The sequence below is a fragment of the Plectropomus leopardus genome, chromosome 21, assembly GCF_026936395.1.
Source record: "Plectropomus leopardus strain MGB_pleo_1.0 chromosome 21, ASM2693639v1, whole genome shotgun sequence".
In the NCBI taxonomy this organism is placed as follows: domain Eukaryota; kingdom Metazoa; phylum Chordata; class Actinopteri; order Perciformes; family Serranidae; genus Plectropomus; species Plectropomus leopardus.
This window is the reverse complement of record NC_142196.1, coordinates 1,018,734-1,042,952: the sequence shown is the minus strand read 5'-3', so window position 1 is coordinate 1,042,952 and position 24,219 is coordinate 1,018,734. Positions and strand designations below refer to the sequence as shown.

The 24,219-nt window shown below is 41.6% G+C and overlaps 1 protein-coding gene across 4 annotated transcripts in view; it reads right to left on the bottom strand.

Annotated features, from left to right (window-relative positions):
• The window catches only part of itprid1 (ITPR interacting domain containing 1), a 66,534-nt gene that overhangs the window by 19,728 nt on the left and 22,587 nt on the right, over positions 1 to 24,219 (bottom strand). For all 4 annotated transcript variants that reach the window (XR_015775363.1, XR_015775362.1, XM_088072024.1 and 1 more), the window contains 8 exons: positions 23,919 to 23,996; positions 23,107 to 23,309; positions 20,503 to 21,029; positions 17,208 to 17,265; positions 8,650 to 8,762; positions 6,035 to 8,464; positions 1,669 to 1,796; positions 1,258 to 1,369 (listed from right to left, as the gene is read on the bottom strand). Coding sequence is in view for 2 of the 4 variants with exons in the window: in XM_088072024.1 (XP_087928150.1) it covers positions 1,258 to 1,369; positions 1,669 to 1,796; positions 6,035 to 8,464; positions 8,650 to 8,762; positions 17,208 to 17,265; positions 20,503 to 21,029; positions 23,107 to 23,309; positions 23,919 to 23,996 (3,649 nt within the window). In the remaining 2 variants the exon portion in view is untranslated. The remainder of the gene's footprint in view (positions 1 to 1,257; positions 1,370 to 1,668; positions 1,797 to 6,034; positions 8,465 to 8,649; positions 8,763 to 17,207; positions 17,266 to 20,502; positions 21,030 to 23,106; positions 23,310 to 23,918; positions 23,997 to 24,219) is intronic.

Sequence of the window (24,219 nt, the reverse complement as noted above, 5' to 3'; positions counted from 1 at the left end):
GTATTTGACAGCTTTTGAATGAGAACGGGCAGAACAGTTGGACGATGGTCAATGTTGGGCCTTCAATATATGTCTGTGGCCCTAGTTTTTGTGGTGTGACCTGCACCTTCAGCGCTCATCAGCCCTGTTGGCCTTCTATCAGCCAATTCAGGATGTTAAATCAGCGCTGGAGATGGCAGAGCTCATTGGTGAACTGAATAACTCCTATTGGCAGTTCAGCTCAGTATGTGAGAAGAGAAAAGGAAGTGAGGAACATAAAAATAACTACTAAAGTCAAGAAAGCATGAGATCTAAAAACAAGTTTAAGTTTAGGTAAGTTTATATTTTTTAACTATTGTGCGCTTCGGCCATATCTAATTGTTACTGTTTGTGTTATTGTTTAATGGTGTATGTTCATGTATCATTTGTTCTTTTAACATCTGGTTGTATTGTTAATGTGCTATCTGGCTAACTAGCATCATGATTCCTCCCTAATGGTCTTCCCCTTTCCCTTTTTGAATGAAGAATACAGAGTACCATGCTATTTGGACAGGCTGTTGTCTTGCTGGTGTTTTCAAGTGCAACTTTTGGCCGACACACTGGCGATGTGAGGCAATGCAGCAGTCAGCTTTTGTCTCAACTAGTTCTTCTATGTCTATGTGTAGTGTAACTTGTAAATGGACTGAACTTGTATAGTGCTTTTCTAGTCTTTTTGACCACTCAAAGCAATTTCACACTATATGTCTCCCATTCCCACACTGGTGGCCGAGGCTACTGTACGAGGTGCCAACTGCTACTTAGTAATCATTTATACACAATCACTCTGATTTTCACTCTGATTTATACACAATCATTCTGATTTTCACTCAGTATTTTGCCCAAGGATACTTCGACATGTTGCCTGGAGAAGGTGGGGATCGAACCCTTGACCTTCCAATTACAGGACGACCCACTCTACCTCTGAGCCACAATAGTGCCAAGGATAAAATGCCTACGTGCCACCAAGACACCCATAAACTTTACATTTCTGACTCCAGTAACCTTTGTATTGTGGGGTGTCATCAACACTGTTGCCTCAAGGTCCCATTACTGTAGTATCACAATAATGGTATATCTGATATATTATAGTATTGAATGACATTTTAACTGATACAATTCACAGGAGTAATCACTTATCATTAGTGAATTTTGTGCTGATGGTATTTAGTTTATTTTCTCATGTTTTTTATACACCCCACTCTACCAACATGCAGGAGGGAGTGTGACTGAGTGTGTTACCATTTTCAAGCTGTCATCATAGTGGTGGGCCAGTTCATTCAACTGCATCTCCAGCTCACCAGCCTCCTGTTTGACCGCTCGCCTCAACTCCTCTATGTCCCGAACCTTCTCCCTACACACACACACACACGCACACACACACACACACTTAGTGCGTATTAGCATTTTTTTTTTGTTCAGTGGGAATGAGGCTTTAGGAAAGGGACAGAGTGTTGTTTCTTCCTGCTCTAATGTCAGGGATAAATCTTTCATGTACATGTCAGGGTCAGGCGGCCTCATAAACTGGAGCCCAATGTTCCAGAATATAAACTAAACCAAATACAGTATCATAGTCACAATGTTGTAATGTTAATGCTGACACTAAGTGAAACATCTCACAGTCCAAACAGGGTTATAAACTGGAGTGTGTACCTGTCTTGGTCAGAGAGAGCACTGTAAACTGCAGCCTGGTCTTCAGAAAGCTGCTCCTCCATGTTGCTGAGAACAGTGCGGAACTGTTGCAGACACAGCATCATCTCCTCCAATTCATCCAGAGAGTACTGTGGACGACATGTGCAAAGGGTTCCTTTTATTTACATATCCAGCTAATGGAGAAGATGGAAATTTGAGAATGATAGAACATTTTCAGGCAAGTTACATGCACACAGTGTGCAAACCAGCAATGTTTTTTAACAGAAAAAAATGTGTAAATGTACTTGCATGTTTTAAAAATAACAAAATAAATCTGAACACGTGACCATCAGATTTTCTGTATGTTCCAATCTAATATATACATTTTTTTTACAACATTTGATTGTCAAAGAACCTAATTTTACCGTTTAAAATAAGTTACATAACTGACTTTTTTATAATTCAAAGACATTTCTTGCCAATATAATTTGTCTTCACAGTTCAAGTACATTCTTTTAGTGTGTTAAAAGCAGCTATGCAAACATTTCTAAAAGACAGAACTTTACTAAAATTTAAATATTTTTTTCTTGTAATTTACTTTCACTGTAAATGTATGTTATTTTATTGTACTAAAACCACCTACACACAAGGTTTTCAACAGGTATTCATTGTAATAAGGGAGTGATTTTTATTTGTTGTCACTATAAATGTAGATACTTTATTTATTATAAATTATACTACTAATATTATAATATGTCTTTTATTTTTTGAACCAGGAATATGGACATCAGTGCTCTTTCATTCTATGTGTCAAAGAACTGATTTGAAAATATCGCTATTGGATGATAAAACACTGACATTTTCTTTTCCTTTTATCTGTTGTTACATTATGAACCATTCAGACCTCTCAGGTGGTCTGGGTCAAGTCTGATTATTGTTCCCGGGGTCAAAGCCAAACTTGCTAAGGCTGCACTCAGATCTGTGCACCATATATTTTCATTGAACAAACCTGTGTCCAACTCTCAGAGAGCTCCATAAGCTCCTCATGCAAATGAGACATTGATATGTTAATGTGGTCCTGGCTCTGAGAGGACTCCATCTCAACAACAATGGTAACACAGCAACACATAAACTGTTTATACCAATGTGCAAACATCGTGACTCACTGGAGGGTGGACACGCCACAGCTCACTGCTCACTCCCATCTCTGACAAAAACATCCACATCTACCATCAGAGAAACTGCTGCACTGACCATACATTCATTACATACAGTGTATCATCGGTTTTCAACTTGCATCACAGTTGGAGCATCAGACACACTCTGTCTTACAGCCAACAAGCAGCACCTCAGACTGTGCATGTTTTTATAATCTGTACCAGTTACTGAGAAAAAAAGGAATTAAATCATGGTTACTGCATAAAATAAAATATAATGTAATTACAAAGAGGTTACATACAAATGTATTATTTTTTATTTATAGTTTATATGTAAAATATAACATTCATTTTGTTGCTTTGCATCTTTTTACCATGCACAAATGACTTTTTTACCTTTTCTCTGAACAACAACACCGTGCATTCAGTATGTTCCATTTCAGTTAATGGTTAAGCAAAAAAAGTTGGCTAATGTACTGTGTTCATAAAGCACCTTGTAGTCTTTGAAACCAATCAAAGGGCCTTACAGCGCAAGCCCCATTTACACATTCACACATTGATGGTAGAGGCTACCATGCAAGATGCCACCTGCCAACCAGAATGAAATTAACACTTACCAGCACACTCGAACAGTTATGGAACAGCCATCCATAGCAATTTGGTGTTCAGTTTCCTGAGGAAACTTTTACATGTGGACTGCAGGGGCCAGAGATGGCCACTGTACCTAAGCCACCAAGCCACAGCTGTTCTGTGATGCTGAACTTGAATTATGTCATATGGAAATTTAATATGGCAATTCATATTTGCTTGTAGTTCTGCTGTCTTATAATGCAAAACTAAATGAAGGTGGGAGTGAAACATGCTGCTCCTTGGCAAGGAGTAGGTCCAACTATCAATAACCCGACCTATAGAGACACACGTCTGTTCTTCCTCTCAAATCTAATACACTCTGATGAGTTGTATTGCACACAAAAGCATTTTTCTGTTCAGTGATAGTGTTTTTTCCATTTAATATCACAAATGAAAGCTAAAATAAAATATACATCCAGGATGAGAAAAAAAGCCTTCTCCTCCCATGAGCGTCCACTTTGTCTGTCCTGCTGTGTCTGGGCACTTACACCATGTCTTAGTGAAGATGTATTCAGCATATTGTTGTTTTCACTGACATATTTTTCTGTGTCTGATGTAAGATAATGGAGCAAGAAATAATTAGTAATACATTTGATCACAACTCATGAATACTACTTGTTAACCAGTCATTGCAGGACATCAGTTTGAATAATTCAGTGAATCGTGGCACTTTGTTTACGGGGTTCTAATAGATCTACTTAATACCTGCAAAAAATGTGTGGAATGGATTCTGATTCTTTATCCAGGGCAGCCTTTGACTGTTATGAAATACAGTAAGACAATTCATAAACTGTATTGAGACTCCTCTCTGCATATTTTGGTGTTAAGGGAGAGCATTTTGCACCTCCAGATAAGAGAGCCGAATTTTGGGTTTTATGAGGCTGGAGAATGTTGTGGTCTTGCAACCCTGTGTGAGAGCTGCAAGTGCTTTTCAGTGGTTCCCTCATCAAAAAGCCTATGGTATTTTTTAATTATAAATAAGCTCTGTGGTGAACAGATGTCTATGTTACTTGCACATTTTATTCAGCAAGAGAATCTTCACAAATGAACACCACTTTTAGGATCTTTTAGCCTAACTGCAATCGATAGAAGTAAAAAGCTACTGCCAGGCTATAAACACACAGATTTTATGTCGACACCACTATGAAACTATAAAGCCATGTTTGCGTGCAGCGGTGTGTCCTTTAGCCACTTTTTAGCAACCACCATTTTAAAGACACATAAAAGCTTCAGAATTCATTGTAGGGTATTTACTCAGGTATTTTATGCCGTTGAACAAAGTGTGAAAGTCTCTTCAGCTCGTGTTAACCATAGACCTTATTTGAGGCTTCTAAACAAAAACCCATTCAAAACAACCCATAAACCTTGAGACAAGGGAACTGGAGGTGCAGCAATGCTAGCTCATTGGCGGGTTTTAAGACTCATCCCATCTACAATGGGAAAACAAGTGGTATTCCATTGAAAGTAGAAAAGTAATGAAAATGTCTGTGTCATTACGTTATATTCACGGAATTAACATGCACATGTCAATCAGATGCTAATCCGCATGAGAAATTATGAAAAAGCTTTATGCTTTTTCATAATTTCTATAATTTGGTATATTGGTATATTGGTATATTTCTATAATTATATTTTATTTATAATTAATTATATTTTTATAATTATATTTCTATAATTTGGTATATTCTATAATTTTTATAATTTGGTTATAATAATCATCAGCTTACAGTAATCAATATGATCCACATCGGCATTATGAGTATGAGGTTTCAACTGACAATTTAGCATTAAAAATCATTAACCAGAGCTAAGGTTAGAAGCATAAAAAAAGGTTTTCATACTTATGTACATCCACAAAACATTTGATAACCAGGTTATTCTCACAAATGGTTTGTAAAATTTCCTATGGAAAATGTATGCATCATAAATTTGTGCATATCCCATGTATTTTGAAAGGCTGTTATCTCATGACCAATGTGCTGATGGGAAGCAAGAAAGAGGTCCTGAACTGTGATAAGGCATGCTGCTGTGGTGGATCAGTCACAAAACACCAGCTTTAACCCTGGGACTTTCTCAAGGAAACGCATGTTCGGAAAAGTGTGAGCTTTGAGAGAGCTTTGCGTTATTTTAGGGCATGTCACCATGTTTCTTTTCTTAAACCTAACCACAGTGACTTTACCTGCCTAAACCTAAAGACTGTTTGAGTGTTTCTTTTCCTAACATAACCATAGTGACTTTCATTGCTTAAATCTAACCTCTGTAAATGTACATCACTTAACGTAACTGTATGTTAAGGACCTAATATCATCCCTAGGCTGCTAATTCCAAAAACTGATGTTTGTGCATTTTTGTAGGACATCACATGAACTATGACAATACTTTATGTAGCCACATCTAACTTAGCTGCAAACATGTAATGGTGTAAAAAAAACAGAAACTGATTAAAAAACAACTACAAATTAGATTATAAATGTGTTACCAATTCTAAAAATCTTTCAGCAGACATTTAAACCTGACAGACTTGTGATCAATGTGAATGTGTTTGACTGAAGACATAAAATTAAATAAGGACACAAAATAGAGAGTGTGGTATTACTCACAGGCATGTTTCCCAGAGTGTGTTGCTTGTTGTAACTCTTCTCTGTACAGCAGCTGCACTGATGGTCACAGGAGCAGCAGCAGCCCATGGTGGGCATTTGATCAACATCCCAAAACTTCTCTCTATCTTCATTTCCATTGCCGTCCAGCTCTTCCTCCTCACCAGGCCACAACCCTTTATCCACAGAGAGTGACGTAGTGCTGTAATCTCTAGGTAGACAGTCATGTTCCTGCCAGTCATTGGACAGCAGAGGGAAATATGGAGACACAGAGTAGTTCAGTGTAGGTCTGTGTGTCGTCTCTGTGGCACTCGTGGATATGGTTACTTTTCCTGGAGCCGTATGAGGAGTCCCATGGGATAACTTCTTATTGAGAGTGTGTCGTTGAATCTGCAGGTCTGTCCATGACTGGAGAGCACGGAAAGGGGTAGAAGTGTCCAAAGGGAGAACACAAGGGGGGAGGATTGATTTTGAGTCAGTCATGTAGGGAACATCCTTCCTGTGGACAATATGAGAAGACAGAGATGAAGACATCTGGACAGAAACAGAGCGGCTGGATTGCTTGAGGTCCTGTGTTGCAGAGGGGAATTGGAATGGAGCTTGGGTCAAGGAGGAGGGTGTGCCTGAGGAGGCAGTTGCATTTTTTGGTGTTTGGTCAGTGTCCATTGTTGTTAAGGACGTTGAAGATAAAGCCACAGCTCTGTCTGTGGATGTAAATGGCTCTACAACAGCTGGGCCTCCAGAAAACAAAAAATCCTCAGGAGATTCACCTGAGGCTTTGAAGCTGTCTGACTCTGCAGGCACAAGGGTTGGATTGGAAATCTGGATGGGCTCTGCCCAATAGGCTCGCCCTTCAGTATCAAGCTGTTGAAAGAAGGCATCCACATCTCCACTTTCACTTTCTGAGCCATCCACTGAGGTCTGAAATACCAGATCCAAGCTCTCTATCGTGATTAAATCCTTTGGTTCCACTTCCACTAAAACTGAAGGACTTCTGAGTGATTCACTTTCTGAACTATTCTCTTGCCTTTCACACTCTTCCGCTTTGGTTCTAGTTGAAACCACATCATGCAAACTAAAGGAGGGGACCTGTAGATCTATTTCTGTTTGGTTACATACTTCCTCAGAGACTAATCCAGAGCCTTGTGACAGGTCGGCAAAGCCCTCTGTATCTGAAATGTAAACATCAGTACCTGGAGTCTGCACAGTGTTAGAAAGTCTCTCACCCTCTGAGGCTCCCTTTCCAAGGTCCACAGAGGGGTGATCCATCTTAACATGAATAACATCTTGGACAGGAGAGGCTGGAGCAGGGTCTGTGTTATGATCATGAGAGCATAGTCTGTCCTGTTGGGAGATGGGCTGCTCTGTCAGATCTGAAACTCCAACAGCTGCATCTATCAGACCATCTGAATCATGGGATGAGGACAATAAGGCAGTCTGACAATCTGGCATGGAGGGGTGAGGAGAAAGGCAGGACAGAATGGTACAGCTGTCCTGGGAATCAGAGTCCAGAAAAATAGAGGAGGGGTCTGAGGTCTGAGGATTGTCCTTATCCAACTGAAATGAGAGTGATGATGAAGTTTCTTTCTCCTTCTTTTGTGTATTGGTAACTGGATCAGAGGGACTTATTTCATCAGAGTATGGCAAAAGGGAATTTTTTGGATTGTCTTCTTGAATTTTAGACTTATTTAGTGGGGGGGGCAGGCAATGGATATCAGGAGAGGCAGAGGGAGATACATAGGGGGAATGGGGAAGAAGAGATGATAAGCCACAGGAATCAGAGAAGGGATTTCCAAATAGAGCCACGTCAGCCTTTTCATAATGTGTGTTCCCTGGACTCCCAGAGGAGGAGTCACACTGTGAAGAAGACCCAGCAATGGAGTCAGAAAACAAACAGTCCAAATTTGAAAATGAGGGAGGAGATAAGGCAGGAGGTGGGACACCTGGACAGGTAGAGTATACTGTGCCTGTGTCATGAAATGCAGTGGAGAGGTCTGGGGATGGATTATCCTTCTTCTCTTTTTTATTGTCCTCTGACTCCCAAATCAACGAAGCAGGTTCCACTGGGAAAGATGTAGGGGAGAGGGAGGTAAAGGGGGCAGGAGAAGGGTTAGCTGAAGACTGGGAGTGTGTTATGTTCTGTAACATAGGCAGTAAATAAGGTGGAGACTGATTCTGATCTGGTGGACTCTCCGACTCTGAATTTTGCGGCTCAGATTTTGAGAGACACAACCAGACATGAGATGGGGAAGGATTACAGAGTGAAGGCTCTGGGGAAGGACAGGGTAAGGAGAGGGGAGATTTGTCAACAGCAGAGGTCAGAGATGAGGAGGCCAGGACAGATGGAGGGGTATGAGGGGAAGATAGAGAGGGGGAGTCTGGCCTCTCGCTGCTCTGGCTGTCAGTGCTCCCTCCTGACAGGCCTGACAGAGCCTGCAACCAAACACACAATACAGAGAGTCAAACAACCAGACACAGGATTGGTTCTGTATACTGCACTATACATCACATTTTAGTAGTACATCCTGTCATGTAGTCAGTGTGCTGGTTTAAAGGGATAGTGATTTAGCACTGGGGACTTGTGAAAGAAGTGAGTATGTGTTACTATGTGAGGAGACCTTGATGAGATCAGGTCCTGGTGACGCCTGCTGAGAGAGAGAGGGGACGAAGGGCTCCTCTAAGAAACCACTGCTGTCTGACTGGCAGCTGTTGGTCCGCATTACACCCTGCGCTGCTCACACACCAGGGAGGAAAGAGAAAACATATAATCAACATTATAATCATAGCTTAATATTCAGTGTATCAAGCTAAGATTACAATATGTGAAGGTTTAAAACAACAGTCCCAACATTTCACTCCCAACTCGTCAGAAACCGACAATTGGTCAAAATATTCTCGTTTCATGCACTTAAAACTTAATTTTTTAGGTTTTCTCTCTTAGGTTTAGGCAACAAAGTTTGCAGTTAGGTTTATAGGAAAAGTAACAGTGTGGCTTAAATTTTTTAAAAGTTTTTTTACTGATGTAATGTAACCATGCAGAATACATTGACATGCGTGACATACGTCACTCTACTATACATGCTAGTAAACTGCACTGTTACTAAAATAACTCCAGTGAGTATTGGTTTCACTAGCAGGTTCTCATTTCAAACTCTTAAAACACCAATACTTTACAGTTGCTTTTGCTTTAAGATTGTAATGCCAAAAGTGAAGCTATCTAACAGAATTTCAGGAGGAGGACCACATCTCAACCGCGCCTCAACCACACCTCTTACGACTTAAATATCCTTCTAACCTGTTCTTCCCATTTTGTTCTCGCATTTGCACAAGCACATACCGACACGCCACTGACCTGTCCTCTCTTTGTTGACTGCGATTTGCTTACTCACCCGTTCTGTATTATGGATTCCATCTCTTTGTCCCCGTCGGATGACGACCTTTTCTGACAAAGCCAGTGCAGGCGACCTCGGGGTCCAAAGCCGACAACTTCTCTATCGCATCCATGCCAGATACACCGACCTCGGCAGTGCAGTCTCAGCAACTGCACCAGTTAGCTCTCACTGGGGCATCTAGCACCAGGTTGTCAGTGCCCCCTACCATTCTTCCACGTGACCCGCAGCAGCCAGCTTTGGTTGAGACTCCCACCTACACCTCCCAACCCGTCTCGGCCATGGTCGTTGGCACCCAATTTTCACTCTTATCCCATGCACCATGTCATTCCTTCACACGGTTCTGGTCTCCTTTCCAATAGTTTTCCGTCACAGCGGCCTTTGCCTGCTTTCACCCTGGCCACAGCTAATTCTCCTGTCCACCCTCCTGGCGCTTTCATCTCCCGTCCCTCTCCGGTTCCCTCCAATTGTCGTACTCAGACTCTTGATGGTAATTACGTCGATCTAGCTCTACTTCTCTTGCCTTCTCTTTGCCAGCCTCCCGGGGATCGCTTTCGCGATGGCCATGAGGAGCCCCCCCTACAGCACGGGAGGTCGACCACCCAGTCCAGGGAGCTTACGCCCACGAAATTTGTGTCTGCTTTCTCCCTCTTTTGGGACGTTCTATGTTCCTGTTATCCTGCCCGTTGGCAGGAGTATGAAAGCTACTTGGCGGTCGTCCACAATCTGGCCCTCCGCTTTGGCGGCAATGATGTCATGTAAAGTAACCTGTCCACTTTGCTTCGGAGGCTGCAGCCCGTCTTCAACAGTTCAATAAGGAAACTTACTGGGGCGGTCTGGACAACGGAATACACTGCTGCATTTTTGCTGCTTGTGCGGCTCTGCAATGCTCCCTGTGTGGTGCTCCCTCTCACCCAGCCTCCTCTTGCGCCATTCCTGCCCACACTAAGCCTTGCCCACCCTCGGCACGGCCCGCGTCCTTCTCCCATTCGTTGTCGGCGGCCCCTCCGGTGCCCGTGCGTCTGAGGCCGGTGTCAGCCTCTCCCGCCATCTTTCCTGCATCCAACGGTGTAGACAAAAAGGGCAGGCCTGTTATGCACCAAGGAGGTCGTGCCATCTGCAACAACTTCAACGATGCCGGTTGCAACATGTCCCAGTGCTGCTTTCTCCACGTCTGCTCCTTCTGCAGAGGTTCCCAAGCCGCCCGGCTTGTCCTCATAACCCTACTTCGCCGTCTCTTGGTGAGTACCTGTCAACGACCGTTAATATTCCTGCCTTGGCAGCAGCACTCAAGGGCCACCCTGATGCTGATTTTGTGCAGTTCCTTGTTAGGGGCTTCATGGATGGTTTCCATTCCGGACTTTTGGTCTCTCCATCTTCGTCGTTCAAATGCAAAAATCTCCGGTCTGCGATTGATGACCCTGAGTCTGTCGATGGTCTGCTTGTGAAGGAGGTCAGGGACGGCTTCATGATCTGTTTGCCTATCCCCCTTTTCCGACTTTCAGCGTGCGCCCGCTCAGTGTCACTACTCAAAAGTACTCCGGCAAGAAAGGCATTAAAATGGATCTCTCGGCCCCACGTGGTTGCACCGTCCCAGCATTAACAGCCTGATCCCAAACAAGGATTTTTCTCTCCACTATGCTACCGTCCACCATGCCATGGCCCTCATCAAATGTGCTGGGAAAGGTTCCTGTCTCTCTAAAGAGGACATCACCAGCGCTTTCAAGGTTCAGGATAGAGGGGGACTCTATCCTGACTTCTAGCGTTTCTTTGGTGTCTGCTAGCGTGGTGCTTATTACTTTGCCATCAGGCTCACATTTGGGTGTAAGAGCAGTCTAACACCTTGTTGGAAGCACTTTGCTGAATCCTGTCAAACAACCATAACCTTTCGCTCCTAGTCCTAATCTTAGTCCTTATCTTTTGGACGACTTCCTTGTCTTCACCCCTCCATCTTCGCCACCGGCTTCTGGTCTCACTGCTCTCACGTCGGTTTTTCGGACCTTGGCGTCCCTTTGTCTGCTGAGAAGACTCTGGGCCCTGCCACCTCCCTTGAATTCCTCGGTGTCACCCTTGATACGGAACTGTTTCAAGCCTCGCTTCTGGCCAAGAAGCTTAACCGCATATGCCTTTTGATCTTGAATTTTCTCCTTGCCCCGCATTGCACCAAACATTGGCTCCTTTCCCTCCTGGGCCACCTCAATTTTGCTCTCCACATTGTTCCCCAGGGACGGGCCTTCCCTTCTCACCTGTTGTCTGTTGCTTCTTCTGTCCCGTCGTCATGACCTCCGTCTCTCTCGATGCGCCGAGCCATGCTGAGCTCCACTTCTGGCTCTATCTCCTTGGCAATTGGAACGGAATCTCCTACTTTTATGACGATCACCTGTCTCATCCTCAGGACATCAGCCTATTCACTGACGTGGCTCCGTCTGCCGGGTTTGGGGGTTTTTACAACAGAAGATGGTTCTTAGGCAAATGGCCCCCGGAGCTGGAAGGAGACTGCCAGGTCACTTCATCTGCTCTCTTTGAGATCTAGCCCATCATTGTCGCCGCTATGTTGTGGGGCCATGAATTGAGTCACAAATAGTTAGCTGACTCACTGTCTCATTTCTCTTTTCAGGAGTTCAGAAGCTTGGCCCCCCATGCAGATGCACACCCGACTCCGGTTCCTCTATATTCGGCCTTGACTTTCAACATCTAAACCCAGCTTTAATGCCCCTGATCTTGGAATCCCAGAACACCATTATCAATAGCCTGTTCCCCGCAACTCTCTCTTCATATTGATCTGCTTGGAATTATTTCCACCACTTTCACAACACCCATGCCCATTTTGTCTTGGGAATTAAAACTGCTTCGACCCTTCAGCATGATCCACGTTGGCATGCCTGCCTTTCGGAACCTTTCCTTTTTCTCCAATGACACCATAGTTTATTATTTGAAAAGAACCAAAACCAACCAATCTAGCCAACCCACTCCCGTCTTCTACTTCAACATTCAATCAGTTCTAAACCCCTTCCTCATTCTCTCCACCGACTTACATTTCCGGACATCACAAAGCATATCCCAAGATGACCCTCTGTTTGCATCCGAATCCAGCCAGGTGGTTACCCGCTTTTGGTTCCATCAACACTTCCGTCAGGTTCTGTCTTTGTCAGGCATCTCTCCCATGCATTACTCCAGACACTCTTTCAGAATCGGAGCCGCCACCTCGGCTTCCCGCAGCGGTATACCGGAACACTTGATTCAGATCATGGGCCAATGGTCCTGCCAAGCTTATCACCGTTACATCCGTTGCGACCTAAGAGATCTCAAATCGGCTTTGTCCTCTCTCATATAATGCGCGCTTTTGGGGGTCTGTCATGCACGGGAGCCACGGCGGATTCCCCACTGAAGCTTCCTCACAGCACACTCAACCACCCGTCCCACAATAATTCAACATCAATGTGTATACCAATTTACATTCATGTCAATAAATCATCGAAATGATTTTCTTGTTGAGGTGTGGTCCTTGCTAGTGAAGCCACCTTTCATGCCTGCATGAAACGCAGCTGGACAACTCTATTCGAGAAGTCCGGACAGAAGCGTCATTACACACTGCCAAACAGCCAGACAGAACCTGCAGCATCACCTGCAGCATCATCTGCAGCATCACTTGAGAACACAACTTAACAGAACCTGTCACATCTACATAAAACACAGTAGGACATGGGCAGGAGGTGCGATGAATGGATCCAACAAGCCCTGGACTTTCATGTCCAGTCCAATGTTCACTTCACATCTGAATGTAATGGTTTTTTGTACAACTTACCATGTGCCTCCTTACCCTAATTTAACCATCTGTGCCAGCATGTTGATTTGTTGACATCCTGCTGTTGGCTGCCATATGCTTTTGATGCCAAAACATAACTATGTGCACTTGTTGACATCACAGTAGCACCATCCTGTTACAGTAACAGCATACGCAGAATGATACTTAGAATGTCATGTAAAGATGCAGAAGTCCACTGCAAAGCTGAAATATGTGACAGCTTGGGATGAGACCATGTTGGTTTCACATGGGACACAGCAGTCTTCTGGGTGAGTCCAGAGTTGGTTTGACCCATCCACTGCTCCCTCTGCCCACCCTATGTGGACTTTCTCATTCTCTATTCCATAGCAGCTGCTCTGAGCACCAAAAGATGCTGCTGCCTGGTGTGTCTCATACCACCACTAAAGGGTGCTGCTTTGTGTTGGTATTTGATGCTGAGGGTCACTGACCAAGCGCCAGTAGTTGGAACTGAGACTGGATGTCCAGTGTTTCAGGAAGTATGGTTTATTTCTTCTTTTCAAGAGGCACATAGGAGAATATAATTTTCATGTCTGTCATTTAAACAAATTCTGGATCTATGCCTTTACTGGCTAGTTAAGACATAGATCTATAGTTTGTTTAGCTTAACTTCGCCCAAAGACTTGAAACAGGGGTAAACTGTTGGCCTCGTCTAACTGAGTAAAATGGCACACAGAGGCACTCCCTAAAATGCTTGCTGGCCCTCAGTGATGCAAAGCAGGAAAAACAATAAGGGCTTTTTCAGTCTGCTAAAAAATTGCTGAAAAAAAATGCTAAAAATTTGATGTAGGATGGTGCTTCATATCTTGTGTCAATTAGGGTGTTGTGTGCCTGTTATGCAGTCTCATTGGCTCACATTGGGTTGTCTCATCATTTTTTGGATAGGTTTGCAAAACCTAGGTTTGCAAAACCTATCCAAAAGTCATTTATTAACCTTATCTTAACTTTAATCCATGATTAAGACTACAGGAATCCCAATGCCTAAGTATAAACTTCAAATGGTATTTTAAGGTTTTTGTTTTTTAAATATAAACTTAGATTTTTGCCGCTTGTTCTGGTGGCACGGGTGCTTTAGCAACAAGACTTCCCTAAAGATATTCAACAAAAAAAAAAAACTACACAGCTCTGGGGGTCTGTTTTCTGCTATCAGTGTTGTATTAGAGTAGAATTGTTATGAAGTGTTATCTGTAATTTCACTCAATTTAGTCATTGGATTGAGTTTTTTCTTGTGAAACATTACATGCCATCATATGTCCATTACTCAGTAATTCATTATTAAAAAGTTGTGTCAAACTGGAGTACTCAGTCTCTGAAACAATGACCCAATAATCAAAGTTTACATTTTCTGTCTTTCTTGCATAGATTTTTTTTTAACAATTTGCAAAACAATGACCACATAAAGAAACTTATAACCTGAAAAACAAGTAGGATTTACATTAAAAAGCCTTTATTATAGTGGCTAAATCATTAAAAAAGCCAACATGTTTCGACCAAACACCGGCCTTTGTCAGGGCTTCAAAAACATATGCATTGTGGATGTAGCCCTGCCTATATAGCGGCGGACCCAGTAACAAATGATCACATAGTCACATGATAGACAGGTAAAAGCTGAATGAATAACAAAACGTAATTACAAAAAAGGAACATGAAATTAGGTGACACTCATGTATGAAAAAATACGCATATACACACATACACACACACATCCAAAAAATGATGAGACAACCCAATGTGCACATACACATACAAAAAAAAATAAATAATATATATATATATATACACCTCCATTTCAAATACCTCCATAAAGCCACCGGCTATCCATAGGCAAATTACAGGAAACATGAAAAATCAATATCTTCATTAAGACCAAGATAGCTACACACATCCAGCTGATGGATCTAAAAGCCTCTTTTGTCTGCATAACATTACTACAGTAAGGGCAATGCATACACTTAAAAGTGCCAGATGGTTTGGTCAGCCAAGTATGCTTTTTATCTGCTAGAAGATGCAAGTTCATAAGATTGTCCCTAAAAGTGAGGGCATGCCTTATAAAAAAAAAAAACAAGGGGGTCAGGAAAAAGTTTACTTAATACCGAATCAGTCTCAATAATGTGCCAGTTATTTTTAATGACATGAATTGATTTGTTCAGCATGCGTGCTGCATGTGGTGACAAAAAATGGACGAGACTGATGTTAAGGCTGATGACTGGTGTTCTTCTGCAGAAGTGAACGGCGCTCAAGGGACTGTACTCTATCAAAAGGCTGCTTGACAACCCTGGGTTTGTAAGCTCTGTTAAGAAAGCGAATTGACGTAGCGCCCCAGCCTGCTCAATAAAATCCATCTCAATATCACAAATGTCCTCACGTCTAAGATGTGAGGGTGGAAAGAATCTGCTCTGAGGATGGTGTTGCGTGCACGGCTTTTCCTAAAAAGCATAGTATGCAGCTGGCCCTCAATGCCCTTAAAAATAGTGAGGTCCAAAAAATGAATGCTGTGCTGTGAGTAATCAATAGAAAACTTAATATTGTTGTTAATGGAGTTCAAATATTGATGAAAATCCAGCAGTTTCATTGCCATCAAAAATTAAGAATATATCGTCAATATAACTGCCATATCAGGCGATGCAAGGATAGTAAGTATTATCTAGATGCAATACATATTTATTTTCCCACAAACCCTAAAACAGACAGACATAATTGGGAGAAAAACAAGAGCCCATTGGAACACCAATTCTTTGTTTATATATTTCATCCATAAACAAAAAAAGTCTGTTAATTTTAAGAATTATTGGTGGTATTCCCTCTATCTGAGAGATAGTGACTTAGAGAAAAAACAACCCCTCCTGGTGGTCAAATTCAGCAAAGGATTGCTTTGAAGCCTCTCATAGTGTTCAGTGTCAAGTTGACGATGTGCTTCCCTGATATATTTGTCCTTGGATATCACAACAAAAGTGCCTCCCTTGTCTGCTCGGCGGATAATGATATCCTTATTAGAAAGTTCATTCAAGGATGAACGCTCTTTGTGGGATTGGTTGGATTTAGGAATAAGAGGATGAGCACACAATAATTGATTAATCTCAAAGTCCACTTTCTTAGTAAAAGTAATCAGAGCCAGGTTGGCTACTGTGGATGAAAATCTAGATTTGGGTTTGAAATTGGTGGACCAATCATCATTAGTAGGAATATTACCATTTGGAAAGTTGTGTGTGTGGCCTGCACTGTGGAAATACCACATTTTCAGATGAAGATTACGGAAAAACAAAATAAGTACACTTTAGTATGGAAAGCGCTGGTGTTATTGGTGGGGGTAAAAGTCAGACCATTAGACAAAACAGAGTAGTATTCTTCGTTTAATCAGAAAAATTAATTACCACGGATAGTGTCTCGTTGTTCTTATCCCTATTTTATTCTTCTGTTCTGTCACTATTTCGTGACCTACATTTGATTGTGATCCACAGAGCAAACCAGCCAGCTCTCTTTTCTTCAGTATTTTGTTGGGCCATGCTGTGGGAACTGCCCGTGGACTGGTTACATGCTCCACTCTTTTTGGACATTAATTTGAGCGTGTTTTAACTTGAAATGTACTCTGCTTATACCTCAGGAATTTCATTATTTACTTGAGGCACTTAATGACCACTCAAAGTAACTTAAAAATCACATTATAATTCATTGATTATAAGATATTAAGCTATAGAAAACTAGAATACGCCATGATCTTTACAAAAAGTCAGAGAGTGACCAGTAATTGTGATGTTACTCAACTCTATAAGTCATTATGAAATGCATTATAATGTATGATTGTTGCTACAGCATTATGAATATTTAACAGTGTGTACAGCTATAATGATGCTGTGACATGAAAAGATTATAATGCATTATAATCTGGTTTGTTTAAACAAACCAAACCTAAATTTAAAGGAAAATGTGAAAACCTTACTGAATAATGATATGGTTAATAACTTACCTAAATGCTCTGCTCCTGTGTAGTTCCCTGTGACACTACTCTCATCAAAACTCTGGATCTGAAATGAGACATGCAACAAGACAACATGAACACACTGGAGGAAAGAGGGCAGTAATATCACTACAGCAGGGAAAATACTAAAACACAAGCGAGTTATCCGATTTTTTCCATTTTACAATGGAATTTGAAATGAAAACTTGCTCTTTGACCTTATGTTCGCGTATGTGTCCAGCTGCATCATGAGCGCTATATATACACACACACACACACATATATATATATATATATATATATATATATATATATATTTATATATTCACGCCTATATGTGACGTGTGCTACTGTGGGATACCTCTACAGGGCACATGAGAGGGCACAGGCTGTATACTGGATGTGTGGACAACAGACATGGCAACATTAGAGGAGGTTATTATCATGTTAATGTTGAGATCACAGCAGAAAAAGCCGACACCTGCGACAATGTTCATGGTAGACATGGCAACATTAGAGGAGGTTACTATCATGTTAATGTTGAGATATCAGCAAGAAAAGGCGACACCTGCGACAATGTTCATGGTAAGCAAGGCCTCTAAATCAAGCCCGTCGGGACAATGGGGAGTATGTGTCTCTCAATGTGACATATTGATGATGAAAAACAGCATCAGTGCTTTTGCACGTCTGCTACAGTTCTACATTGCCCCTGCTCCTAATAAACATACTGCATTTGCGTCCTCGTCACATTAATTTTTGAGGACGTGCAAAGCTGATGCGCAGAAAGGGATTTTGGTGGGTAATATGAGTTAGTTATTCTTATTCTAAGTGCATATGCTAAACTGTTTCATGTTTTCATCCAAAAACATTTTGCTTAACAAATTCAGTTTTTTCCCTATTTATGCACAGTGGCAGTAATACTCAACTTACGGCCAGAAATCTGGACCCCAGTAAGGTGCAATGTGGCCCCCCAACCATTTTTTGATTCTCAGTAAAAATGACACATTGGGAATTGTTCTTGTACTTTTAGTATACATAAGGTGCCAGAGTGCATAAAACAGCATCAAAATAGAGCTTGTTTATCAAAAAAAGGCCAGTGTGGGATCCCCTGACAGAGGTCCTAGCTAAGTCCTTAAAATTCTGAAAATATCCTAAAATTTTTAACATGTCCTAAATCCAAAAAAAGTCCTAATCCTAGAAATGTCCTAAAATCCTAGAAACATTCCAAAATCTAAGAAATGTCATAAAATCCTAGAAATGTCCCTAAATTATAGAAATATCCTAAAACCCGAGAAATGTCCTAAAACTCTTCAATTGTTCTAAAATCCTAGAAATGTTCTTAAATCCGAGAAATTGAAGGTAGAAGTTAGATTTCTGAAGGTAGAAGTTTTGCATTTGCATTTTGCAAATTGCATTTGTCCGTGATTCTCCATCTTGAAGGATGAGTCGATTAAAGACAGTAGCTACTGTGAGGATTCCATCCGGTTGCTTGGACATGTTGCTGCTGGTCCCAAAATGTCCCAACATGCTAGAAATATGTATGGGCAAGTTGAGTATCCCTGCATTGGTAATAATTACCACTTAAAGTGAGAATTTTCGGGCCTAAAGATGCATATATTTGGCATTGATGGTGAAGGTGGAGCATTTGGGAGGGCATCATTACACATTACATTACATTATAGATCATTGCTTTACATTAAGTCAGGTGCTGAAATGCATGACAAAAGTGTAAAAAAAAAAGGCTCAACTGACATGCAGAAATATACTGTAAGTATTATGAATTCATCATAGTCCTTCCACATGGGATAGAGTAATTGAAGGCTATAACATTTCATCAATGTGCTGGTTACAGTGACTAATCAACACTGCCAACTAGCAATCTGTGCAGGGATGGGCATGATGGGAAATGAAGGCATCACTACAAGGTCAACTGAGACACACAATCACGTGCATCTCAACAGGATTGACCTCTGAAAACCTCTGACCTGTTGACTCCAGACTTGGATCCGCTCATTGTGAAGTTTTGTTGATGAAGTTAAGTGAAATACGATCAGCTGTAAATACAGTGTGTTTTATTCTGAAAATTACACGGATGTCTTAATGTTGTGCCGCTGTCTGACTTCCTCTGCTTGGTGCTTAATGCGGTTGAATTGATGCAAAGTGCTGCGGCGACTTCCTACTTGCTTATCTGATCCGCAAGAGTCCAGACTGCTGGAGTGAGACACAGTTGATCCGCAATGCAGTGAAGCTAGTGGAAATGAACACATAGACTAGAGTGTAATCTATTTGCTCTGTCTGCTGTGACGGATCGGAGCCGAACCAAACACGGATCCGGTGGAAATTAGGGTTAGGGTTAGGGTTACACTGCATGACGCAGGTGTACTCAATTAACACAAACACAGTAGGAGGTAGGAAATAATAAGCATCTACCTCCTCCCCTTGGACATTTGGGTAAGCATGGGAATCTATTAACCACTCTGACTCTGTTGACCCTTATAACAAAGCAAATATTTTTATTGTCAAGGAGGGAGGTTTTAATATTCAAAAGCCAGACTTTGGTTATTTCTTAATAATTACTATATTATTAATTTTTGTATTACTAGAGTGATCCCGTCATGTGCATGGGCCTCATGTCCTACTGATAAACTACCTTGCTACAGTAGCAGTCCGTTCTCATTCCTAAGTCATCAAATACCACTGCTTTTGGTGTAAGATCTCACTGCCGACATTCACCTTGTTGCAAGCTGAGCAAATAGCCAGACAGAACCGTCCACAGTGTCATTATATGCTCCCAATCAACTGGACAGCACCTGCTGCAGCAGCATGATACAAGGACAGTTGGTGTCAGGGTAGAATGCAGACAGACAGAACCTGATGCATCTGCATGATATGCCGCTGGACAGTGTCAGGATAAAAAGCTAGTAACAACACGATATAAGTAGCATTAAGGTCCCTATAGGGTGGACAGAAGGGGCAATGAATGGATCCAACAAACCCTAGACAATTATGTCCTAATAATCTGTGCGAGCATGTGCGTGTGTTGACGTCCCAGCATTGGTTGCTGTGTGCTGTTGCTGCCAAAACATAACCATGTGAAGCGTCATTCCATCATGTGCATTTGTTGACATCACGGTAGCACCATTTCAAAACATCAACAGCAGACACAGAAGGATGCCTAGAGCATAATATGTGGATGCAGAAGTCTGCAAAGCGGCAACATGTGACGACTTGGGATGAGAATGTGTTAGCAATATTGTTCATGTTATCTTTGATGAACTTTAAGAACCGTTGCAGTTTAACTTGCCTCTTCCATTTCAAATGATTCCCTGGCCTGCCCTGGACTTTTCTTCCTCAGGGAAAACGTGCCAGCTGTCATTGGGTGACCTTCCTTCAGGGGGCATTTTCTGAGTGCGCCCTCCTGGGTTATCAAAGGTGTGTCATCAAGCTGGGGCTGAGCATCTGGACCAGTTCCTTGTTCCTCTACTAGAGGACTCAGACACACAGTCTCCAGGAGTTCAGGTTTGTTTCGTTTTAAGAGGACTGTCTTGTCTCCCAGGCTGGGGGGAGGTTGCAGTGACTCAGGTGAAACACAGGGAGTAGTGGTGGCAGCCGGCGTGGATAGTTCTTCTGCTTTCTGATTGTGGATCTGGCTGAGTGACTTCTTTGATGCTCGTCTGAACAGCATGCCTACTCGACTCCTCCTCTCCTGGGCCTCAGGAGACAGGTCTTTCCCCAGTGGTGCTCTGAGAGGTGAGGAGGAAGAGGAAGGCCCCACCAAGGAGGAGAACGCTGTAGTCACCTGCTGGAGAACCTCAAGCTGTCTAAAACGATCTGAAGGAGACAGGAGAAGGGAGAAGACAAGAAAAACATTGGATACAAATTTGAAACAGCAGTGTACTGTACAGTGGCCAGGCTGGAGATGCTCATGGAACAAGTAGCTCACTGACACCAGCGACTACAAAAGACACCTTCAATGTTTTTAAGGCCAATGAGGTCTTCACTGAAAGGCAAATGAAGCAGGAACCCCCTACTGAGTTGCACTGATATAATACTTTGAATATTTTCAGGTCTTTCCTTCTTTGTGTTTGCCTGTAGCTGCTAAGTCAGCAGTAGTTGTAGCATGGCTAGCTGTGTTAGCTTCACACTGCATTTTTACTGCTGACTTTGCTAGAAAAGTTACAAAATGATTAATTGTGCCTCATAAGTATGTCTGCACACTTGGAATAATATTACATCTGACTGGCCAATCTGTTTCAGTAGTACATAACTGTTGGCTAACTAGTGCACCATACTGTTATGGATCGTGGCACACAGTGGGAAAAAAAAGTTGCCAGACAGTGATTTAATTTCAGCTAGCTCACATGATTGCACAATTAATATTGCCTTGTCTTAGCAAAAAAAGGCTGTGTCATGGAAAGGCTAAATGAAGAAGTTAAATGACTTAGCAAATACAATATTTAACAGAAAATAAGGGACCAAGGAAATGAAAATGCAAACATATCAACATTTATTCATGAATTAAGCTAATTAATGTATTTTAAAATGATGTATTTATTGATTGTAACATATTGCTACTGTAAATCCCTTTGTAAATTTAAGTATTTATTGATGGACCAATATTTCATTTGTAAATTCTTTGTATACTTTCTGCTTTTATTGTCCATTTAAGTAATAAATCATGAATCATTTGTAATTTGTAATGTATTCTATTTATTTACAGATTAGTACATTCATTTACAAACAAATTTGTTCATGGCTATGTATTATACAATTAGTCAAGGTCAGCTCTAGCAGGCCAAGTGGGATATTATTTAGAATTACCTCTCATATTCACACATGAAACTAATCTCATTTACATACACAACTAAGAACCACACATACACACACACACACACACAACTGAAATGCTTTCAGAAACACAACTAAAATGCTCTTACACAGACAACTAAAATTATTATGCTCACATACACAACTGAAAACCATTCACATACACTATTGAAATGCTCTCACATAACATAGTGAAATGCTCTCACACTCACTATGGAAATGCTTTCACATAGAAGAACTAAATGCATTCACACACAATACTGAAATGCTCTCATAAACTCAACTGAAAATTTCGGAAGCTTTTTTTTTTATCTTTGGTGACATTTGATACCTATACAGTCTGATAAGAATGGCTTCACCTTGTCAATACAAACTTCAAAACTGTTGTAATGCAAAATAATGGAATTGAAAACATGTGATTAAAAATGTGATTAATCACATTTAACTATTGAAACTCCAAGCCAATTATCATGTTTAAAAAATCATTATTCGACAGTCCAAATACCAAAACATATTTTAAAATCAAAATCAGTGTAAGTGTATGCTATAATACTAGTATTTTCACTGCTTTGCTTTACCTTTCAATCAGACAGCCCATTACGATGGAGATGGTTCCCCATCTATGCTCTGGTCAAAGCCACCAGACAGACCATTGAAAAGAAACAATAATTTTTGCTTGCCAAACACAGGAGCTACTGGTCAGTCAATACATATATCATTTCAGCTGATCTGGCCATTCATAATGTGTGCTGAGATCTTTGAATCCACATAGACTCCACAGACTTTAGTGTACTTTGGTCTGGGTCTGTTTTTTTCCTGGTTTTGGCTCCTTAGTTCTAATAAAAGAGAATCTTAGCACTAAATATACAGTAATATTACAGGCAACATTACTTTCAAACTTTGTGTTAACAGTTTGCCTTTTACTGTTCCAACATGACAATGTCCCTGTACTCAAAGCCAGCTCCTAATGCTTTCCATAGAGTGGTGCAGAAGAACTTCATTGTACTGCACAGAGCACTGACCTCAGACACATCCAATGCCTTTATGCAGAACAAAAATAGATAAAATGACTTCAACTTACTGTTGACATCTGGATTCTCCAGGTCCAGCCGATTCTTCTGGGCCTCCAGAAACACCTGCAGGTTTATTCCTCTTGCCTGAGACTGGTGATTGATGAACCGAGCTGGGATGCGCCCAGAGAGATCAGGTTCGTCACAGCCAAAGCCCAGATCCAAGAGGACCTCCTCTGGGTCATCGCTCCACAGGTTGAGTATGTCCATCACACTGCACACAGGGAGGGGTCAATGGAGCTACGCTTAGAACTTAGAAGTAGTAGTAGTAGAACTCTACTGTGCACTAATAAAAAGTTTCCATCTGAAGTTAGTGTGTGTGTGTGTGTGTGTGTGTGTGTGTGTGTGTGTGTGTGTGTGTGCGTGTGTGTGTACAGATGCAGTGTCGGCACTGAGACAGCAAGGGTGGTAGAAATGTCAGCCCATCCGTCATTGTGACATCTGCATCCTCTCTCCCTCTCAGTCCATCTCTGTTTCTTTTTCATTCACGTTACACTATTCAGAACTCAAAAGGTTTTCTACTGTCTGTTACATTAGTTTCCACACACTTACTGTCTGGGTTTGTATCTAACACTCTGAAGCTTTTGCTTCTCTCTCTGCTTATCTCCCTCACATCTCCTCTGAGTGATTCTCTCTTGATATCTTTTCCACCCTCTTGAGTGTAATACAGACATCCATTTTGCTCGTGTGTCCCAAAACAGAGTGTTTTATCTGAGGGATTTATTTTTATTTATTTTTATTTTTTTTACTGTGTGTGTGTGTGTGTGTATGTGTGTGTGTGTGTGAGAGAGAGAGAGAGTGTGTGTCTGTGTATCAGTCTAACCTGAGTGGTCCACAGGGGCCTGAAATTGCTGAGCTGAAGCTGTTCCACCTGCTCAGAGCTGGAATGGACCTGCTCCACCTGAACACGTACAACACACAACAAAGGTTTCACACCTCCATTACTTCACACAGTAATATTTTAGTTTGTTTAAACCACTGAAAACACTGAGTAAAGTAGTTTCATGTTAAAAATCAATGTTTTTCAGATGTTGTTTGTCACAGAGGAGCTGCTAACTACGGTAAACGACGCAAAAACATGAATGCCCCTCTGTCAATGTTTGATTTGTCCCCTCTTGGCTACT